General features: G+C 66.6%; 1 protein-coding gene across 8 annotated transcripts; it reads right to left on the bottom strand.

Moving 5' to 3' along the window:
• Positions 1-472: 472 nt before the first annotated feature.
• TNFRSF18 (TNF receptor superfamily member 18) lies at positions 473-4483 on the bottom strand. 8 transcript variants are annotated; one of them, XM_080802294.1, is made up of 5 exons: positions 3319-3554; positions 2375-2491; positions 1395-1482; positions 1083-1236; positions 473-965 (listed from the first exon to the last, which is right to left on the bottom strand). In XM_080802294.1, the coding sequence occupies exons 1-5, from the start codon at positions 3533-3535 to the stop codon at positions 492-494; spliced, it is 1050 nt and encodes a 349-aa protein (XP_080658420.1). In that variant the 5' UTR covers positions 3536-3554; the 3' UTR covers positions 473-491. The 8 variants fall into 8 exon arrangements, with proteins under 8 accessions (XP_080658420.1, XP_080658423.1, XP_080658422.1 ...); XM_080802297.1 differs by having other exon boundaries at positions 3192-3482; XM_080802299.1 differs by having other exon boundaries at positions 478-965; positions 1034-1236; positions 3319-4483.
• Between the last annotated feature and the right edge of the window lie 2876 nt (positions 4484-7359).

Below are 7359 nucleotides of genomic sequence, written 5' to 3'. Positions count from 1 at the left end.
CAAGCGGGAGGAACTTGGGAGGTGGTGGGGCGAGCAGCAGGTCTGGCCTAGAGGGTGGGGGCCAAAGGCAGGAATCTCAGAGGCTGCCCTCCTGACCAGGAAGAGTTGCCTGTAGAAACTGACCTCGCCCTGGACTTGGGGCCAGACACAAGGACAGGCACCTCCCAGGAGCCAGCAGGCTGTGTGACCAGCACAGAACACAGAATCCAACTGTCCCAGAGCGCCAAGGAGGCTGCCAGGGAAGGGGGTTCGCACAGGGCAGCAAAAAGGCCCACAGGACACGTCATGTTGCCCCTCTTCCAGGAAGCCTTCCAGGGTCCCTGCTAAGCGCTTGGGCCAGGACTAGAATGGCCCTGACTTCTGCCCCACCCCCGGCCCCGCCTCGGCTGGAAAGAGCCGGTGGGGGTGGCGGGAGGGTGGGTACTGGTAGGGGCCTCGTCTCCCTGTGCTCCCACCCCAGAACACGGCCACTCAAGTCGCTGGACCAGTGTTTATTGAGCACCACCTGCAGCCAAGTCCTGCACTGGGCCCAGCCTCCTGTCCCGGAACCCGGGGGCCCACAGACACCACGACCCCAACAGGGCCAGCAGGGGAGGGAAGGAGCCACGGCTGCGGCTGTATGCCCCATGGGGCCTGGCCACAGCTGCTGCCTCTTCTGCATGGTCTGGGGGACTGGTCACCGTCACCATCCCCCACCCACTTCCACCATCGAGGGGAGCAGGGCCGGGCCCAGAGCTGGGGCCCCACAGCGGAGTGCAGAGCCCTTGTTCCCGCGGGCCAGCCCTGGGACGCGTCCTGGGAGGGTCCGGCTCCGGGTCTGCCGGAGCAGAGGACGGCCAGGCCTCACACCCACAGGTGCCTCGGGCCCTTGTCCTCCGACAGCTGCTCTCCGCGCTCCTCCTCGGGCAGCTGGCAGCTGCAGGCGTCCTCGGCGGGCGGCGGCGCCTCCGGGAGCGGCTGGGTCTCTGCGGAGCGGCTGCGGTCAGCGGGCAGCCCAGGCGCCCGCCTCTCCCACCCCAGGGGCACGCCAGACCTGGGGGCCACACGCGCTGCCGTCTCAGCTGCCAGACGTGTAGGCCCACCTGGGCCGCGCTCAGGACCAGGACGCAGGCGGTCACGGAGAGGAGGACAACGGTCAGCGGGTCGTGCGTCTCAGCGGGCGGCAGCGCCGGGCTACATACGGCATTGTGCGTCTTGTTCCCGGGAAACGTGGGGGGGAACCCAAACTGGGAGCAGCTGGGACGCACAGAAGAGCCCTCGGTCAGCCCTCGCCCACCCGAGCGGGGCTTCCGCGCGGCGGCTGCCTCTGGGTGGGAGGTGGGTCATCAGGAAGGACAGGAGAGGCCCCTCCCTCGGGGACGGGCCGGCCACCTGAAACTCCCACCGGCACTCACTCTGACCAGGGTCTGCAGCGACCCTCCTGGCCTCCAGAGAAGGTCCCTGTGGCACAGTCGACGCACTCAAAGCCGAAGTCGAAATTCCCTGGAGACAGACAGACAGCTGGGGTTTGCTGGGGTGAGACAGGGTCCCTCTGGGACCCCTCTGGGCCTGGGTCCAACAGGTCTCTGATGCCCGCGAGACTGAGGCCCGGCCAAAATCAGGGCCCAAGTGTGCCCCATTCCAGGGCAACCATCTGTGGGCGAGGCAGACTTGGGGGGACCCCCAGGCTGTGACCCCGAGCTGGTGGAGGTCCCTGGGGGATCTGGGAGAGGAGGGGAGTGCAGGGGCCTGTCCACTGGAGACTGGGCAGTAAGGGAGCCCAGAAGGGGCAGAAGTAGAAACCAGGCCAGAATCGGGCCAGGCCTTACACTTGGTCCAGTGGCCGGGAGGGCAAGAGGCCAGTGAGGGTCCTGGAGAGAGAAGGTGAGGCTTGTGCCCCACCCCACCTCACGAGGGCCCTCAGGCTACACCGTGGCCCTCCCAGCAGGTAAACAGGCCCCAGGAGAATCTGAGCTGCTTCTTCCAGGAAAAGGCTGCCCCCCAGACAGGGCAAGAAGGGGCAGGCGTGTCCCCACACAGACATACAGGGTCCAGGGAGGACTGGGCTAGACAGCCCCCGGACACCCCCAGTACTCCCCCAACCAGCCCTGAGGAATGCCCTGGAGCTGCACCGGAAGCCGGCGAAGAGCCGCAGCCGCGGGGTGCGAGGACCCCTATCTGGGTCCCGGGGACAGGCAGCCAACGGCCGCACCCACCTGGGCTTTGCCACGGAGCTGCCGGAGCCTGCCTGCCCAGAGGCCACGCGCGTACCCGCCACACACAGGCACTTCCTTCCACACCCTCGTGGCGCTCGCCACACACCCACTGCCCCGAGCTCTGGCTGGGCCCTGGTCAGACCCCCAACCAGCTCAGGCCGCAGCTGCCGCGGACTCACCATGGGGCCGCACCTCCTGGCCCGGCGGGCAGGTGTGATGCTTGCAGCTCGTGCACTGGGGGTCCCCGCAGTGGAACCCCGGCTCCACGCACATGCAGTCCACCTCAGGGCACGGCTCTGCTGAGCCAGAGAAAAGCCAGCCCTCTCAGCAGACGGGCCAAGCCCCTCCCTCCTCAGGACTACCCCCAGCACCCCACCAGGGCCCCCCAGAGGGAATGGGCCATCCGCACCTCCACCCTTAGGCAGCCCCAGAGGTCAGAGGGCTCCTGTCTGGGAGCCCGCACCCCGGTGGGGTCCCACTGTCCCCCTCCCCCACAGGCACCCACGCGGCCGGGCTGTGTCCCCCACTGCCTTGAAGCTGCCCCCACCCAGGGTGGTTGTGACTTGGCATGTGACCAGAACATGTCCCTGCTGGACGAGGGGGCCGCCTGGGGGACCTACTCCCTCTCCCCCTTTCCTCCTGCCTGTCCCCGCCTGCCACACTGAGACCGGGACCCTCAGAGACCCCCCCCTTCTCAACCCCCAGGCTCCAGCAGGGTGACATTCTGGGCCTTTCTCCCTGCAGTATTTGTCCCCAGGCGGGCACATGCCCCTTGCCCCTCACCCATAGAGGCAGGTCTGAGGCAGGGGTGGGGCAGAACTTGTGCTGGCCTGAGTGAAGGTCAAGGGCTCCCTAGCCGCTCAGTAAGAGCTGGGACAGCTTTCCTCCGCCTTGGGCCCCAAGACTCTCCTTGGGGAAGGCTCTCACCCCCTGATCCCTGACTCCCCACATGGCCCCTGGCCCGAGCTGAGCTCCCCTCTGCTACACGCCCCTCACCCATTGCCCAGGGTCCGTGGGCTCGGGACCCAGAGGATCTGCCCGCCACGCCGTGGAGGCCGGGTCTGAGCACAGGGAGAGGGCGCGGCGCTGCTGCCCTCGGAGACAGGCTCCCCGCGCGCCTTACCCGGGGCGCACCGGCGACAGCAGCGCGCGTCCGTCCCGGTTCCACGCAGAAGGCGCTCGGGGCCGCAGCTCAGACCCCCGGCGGGGCGCTGGCCCAGGCCCAGGGCGCAGAGCAGCGTGACGCCGCACAGGGCCGCGCGCGCGCCCCTCGCCTCCATGGCACCCATGGCGGGACGGAGCCGGGAGACTTTAGGGGATGGGCCCCGCCACGCCCCCATCCGGGCACGCCCAGACCCCGCCCCGCAGGCCCAGATGCCGGGAGCGGGGAGAGACGGTTCCCATCCGACCCCCGTGACCCCCGTGACCCCCGGCAACCCCCGATTCAACGGGCGGGCGGAGCACGGGGGTCGGCAGCGACGCGCTCCGCGTGACCGCAGCGGTGACGACGTGTGGCTGGAGCTTTGTCCAAACCGCAGAAGGCACAGCCGTGGGGGACCCTCAGGAGACCGGGCCCCTGGAGCCCGTCGGAGCCGCGCGGCCGCTGGAACAGAGGGCCCCCGGGGGAGGGGGACGGTGGGGCAGGGGCACGCGGGAAATCTCGGCGGCCGCCCCTCGCGCGGGACGTGCACCCAGAGCTGCTCTCAGTAGAAAACCAGTTTTTTAAGTCAGCGGAGCCGGGCTGGTCTCTTCGCGCTGCAGAGCACAACCACACGGGGTGGGGGGCCTCCAGGAGACTCGTGTGCGGCTGGCGCAGGGCGGTCACCTGGGGGTTCCTAAGTGTCTCTGCCCCCTGGTCCAGGAACTCCTACCGGGAAACTGAATACGCCTCCAAACGTGTTGGGGGGGGAGACGGGGACACTGAACATAGCTTGCACCCCCCGCGATGTCCGGCTGGACTGGAAGGGAGCGGATCAGAAACGTTTTCTGTTCTAAACTTGCAGCCCATCAGGTGTGAAGGGAGGGACACCTGCGGGAAGGGTGGCCGCTGCGTGCTGCGTGCAGACGGCCCCCTCTGTGGTGGGTAGTGCCCACGGTGTGCTGGTGCAGGGACCCCCGGGAGGACAGTCTGGCTGGGGATACTTCCCTTGCTGTGCCCCCTCGGTGTCTGGCTGTGTCCCCTACCCCTGCCCCAACTTCCTCAGGAGAGCCCCAAGGGCTTTTAAAGATCGCCAACTCCTCATCCTGTGCAAACCCTACAGACCCCAGAGCATCATGGTCCTACCCCCACACCAAGAGGCCCCCCATTTTCCAGGGATGGGGACAATGCCCCCCTCACTTTCTGGGGATCAGGACACGCCCCCTCACTTGGCCAACAAGGTCTGACCAGGCTCCAGGTGACACACACCCACACCCCCCCACTCACAGCTTAGAGCTCTCAGGAGCCACCCCCCACCTCCCAACCCAAGGACCTCCTCAGATCTCGGGACAGGTCGCTAGTAAGGAGGGGTCCGGGCATTGACTAAACCTCCGGGTGGTCTGCTCATGTCCCAGCACAGGCTGCTGGGCTGGTTCCCACCCAGACCTCTCTGGACGAATCTGGTCGTCCCGGGGCAGTGGAGGGCCAGCCTCTGACCCAATTTTCTACACCTCCGACTCACCGTGAGACTGTCCCATCTCCCGCAGCCTCAGCTTCTCTGTGCGGCACAGAGGGCTTCTGGGGCCCCGCCTCCTCCAGTACGCCTCCCTGGGGCCCGGGTCTCAGGAGTGTGACCGTGCTTACGGCTCTGGGCTGGAGGTCCTGGTCTCTGAGGCCTGCAGCCGCCACCTGGCCTGATGGGCAGCTGTTCCTTTCCTGAGGGAATTGACAGGAATTAGCCATGGGTGACTCAGCTCTCCAAGTCCCAGGATGCACGGCCCCTCCCCAGAGGGGCAAACCTGGTGGTGCAGGGAAGGGAGGGGCTCTTGGGTGGGCTGTAGCTCCAGGCTGCCCGAGGCTCCGCGGAGCCCTGAGATCTCCCACTCCAGGAGATGGGTCTGAGCGCAGGGACAGAGCGGGAATCCACACGCAGAACCCGCAGTTCCAGACCTTCATCCGCTGCTCACTTCAAAGACCTGAGGGGTCGGGTCTGGGGCAGTACAGGGTCACCCCATTTCTGGTAAGTTTGCGATATACTGTGGCCCAGGAAAACATGATCGATACCCTACAAATGATGCTTGTCAGACTGTGCCATGTGTCAGCTGGTCCTTCTGGAAGCAGGGACAGAGTTAGAAGCTTCTGGAAATGGGGGAGGAGTGGAGGTGAGCTGGGCGGGAGGAGCTCGTGCAGAAAAAGTCCACGGGAAGGGCCCGTGGGCGAGCGGGAGAGGAAGGTTCCTCCGTGGCTGCCGCCCACAGCTGCACAGAAAGCAAACAGCCCACGTTCAATGCCCACAGAGATAGCGGTTTCTGAGCAAGGCCCCTCGACAGGCAGGAGTGACGTCAGCCCAGTGTCAGTGCCTGCGTCTGCTTTCTTGTCCCAGCCCCTCCGGAAGCCACCCCCCCCCCCACCCAGCCACAGGCTGCGGGACGAGGAGAGCCTCTAGAGCTGGGCAGCCAGGGGAGCGGCGATCTTTATCTGCTGTGTTTTCCAGGGCCCTGGGCCGCTCACCACATTTCTGCATTATCAGTTCTTCCCGCTCACACGAGTCACCCTGTTCCTGTCAGCAGACGGCCCTTCACGGAGGCCAGGCAGTAACCAGAGGGGGCTGGTGCGTGGAGACGGGGATCCGACAGCAGGGCCAGGGGGGATGGGGCGGGGGCGCGGAGGGGGACAGCAGACGCTGGGCAGGGCCGTAGTTCGAGGCCCAGGCCTGGGGTCACGCAGGGCCTGGGGCAGAGACAGCATGAGGGTTTTCAGCAGACAGGTGGGGGCGAGGGGCCGGAGAGTGTGCTTAGGGCTGGTGTAGAAGCAAGGAGACGACGCGTCTGGCCATCTCTCTGCCCCATGGCAGGTGTGGAGGAGCCCGCTGAGGGGGGCGTCCCGGCTGAGGGAAGAGCTGGGAGGTATGGGGAGGAGGCCTCGGGTCCGGGGTCTGAACCCTCCCCTGCCCCAACCCTGCCCCCTCCACCAGGTCCCCTAGCACTTTCCCACAGCCTCCACACTGTCCTGGTGACCACCGTCCCCAGGTCAAGGGTGCGGGTCTGCTGCCTGCGTTGAGGGCACACACACGCTCACGTTGTTTTGTCCGCTGCTGAGTCCCACCCAGAACACTGGGACCTCAGTGGGGCTGAACATGGGACGGCTCTCTGTCCTCCCCTGGCAGCGTCCAGGCCTCGGGGCAGAGGGCTCAGAGGTTTGACGACACATTGGACGGGCCTCTGGGGCGACCCTGGGGAGAAAGATGGCCCAGGAAACAAGGAGGGCTGGTGCCCGGGGCTCGGCCGACATCAGGGCCAGAGTCTCGCGCTGGCTGCGGCGCCTTTGGCTTCGGGTCACCCAGCAACTGCGAAGGACGCTCACCATCTGGCCTGGCAACCCAGCAGGCAGGGCACCATAGTCATGGACAAATCATTGTCCGTGGGACTCTACTGTCGATGGGCATCGGGGTTTTGCAGCATTCGCCCCCAGGGCCAACTGCGGCTCAGCTTGATTGGAAATCTCCACTTTCCCAAAGCGGCGACACCCAAGCTTCCCCGCTCACTACCCACGACATACACGCAGGCCTGGCAGGGATTCGAGAGGTCTCGAGAAAGAATGGCTCTTGAGCTCTCTGCTCTGCAAGGACACACAGAGACCTGAAGGGTTGTCCTCAAACACCCCTTTGGGGCCAGGGCCTCCGGTCTCCTACCTGCTCCCATTAGTGCTGGAGCTGTGGGCTCGCTGGGGGTGCCCAGGGCCTGTTCACCCAGGTGCGGGGCTCAGAGAAGTGGCTCCGGGATGCCGCCAACACGCTGCAGGGTCATTCGGTCCCCCCAGGACATTTATGTGGCCTACATGCCCCCCGTCTGGAGCCGGGACGTGCTCAGAGAAGGGGTGAGGACAGGGGTGCCGGGGTCTCTGAGGGGGTCCCATACCCCTGCCGAGGCTGGAGAGGCCTCTCCCACCAGAGTGGGCCTGGCCCCTGCACTCCCGCCGTGGCTGTGTGGCACTCAGCCCGCTGGCAGCCAGTCGGAGACCCACGTT

The sequence above is a fragment of the Martes martes genome (genome assembly GCF_963455335.1).
Source record: "Martes martes genome assembly, chromosome: 4".
NCBI classification, from domain to species: Eukaryota; Metazoa; Chordata; class Mammalia; order Carnivora; family Mustelidae; genus Martes; species Martes martes.
This window is presented reverse-complemented; position numbering and strand designations above follow the sequence as displayed.

Bases quoted from the DNA above. Each gene is read 5' to 3' on its own strand.
- TNFRSF18 (XM_080802293.1), bottom strand. From the start codon at position 3,535: ATGGGGGCGTGGCGGGGCCCATCCCCTAAAGTCTCCCGGCTCCGTCCC. The intron at 1,483-2,374 runs GTGAGTCCGCGG...GTCTGTCTCCAG, and splicing joins CCAGGAGGTGCGGCCCCATG to GGAATTTCGACTTCGGCTTT. The intron at 1,237-1,394 runs GTGAGTGCCGGT...TGTGCGTCCCAG, and splicing joins CGCTGCAGACCCTGGTCAGA to CTGCTCCCAGTTTGGGTTCC.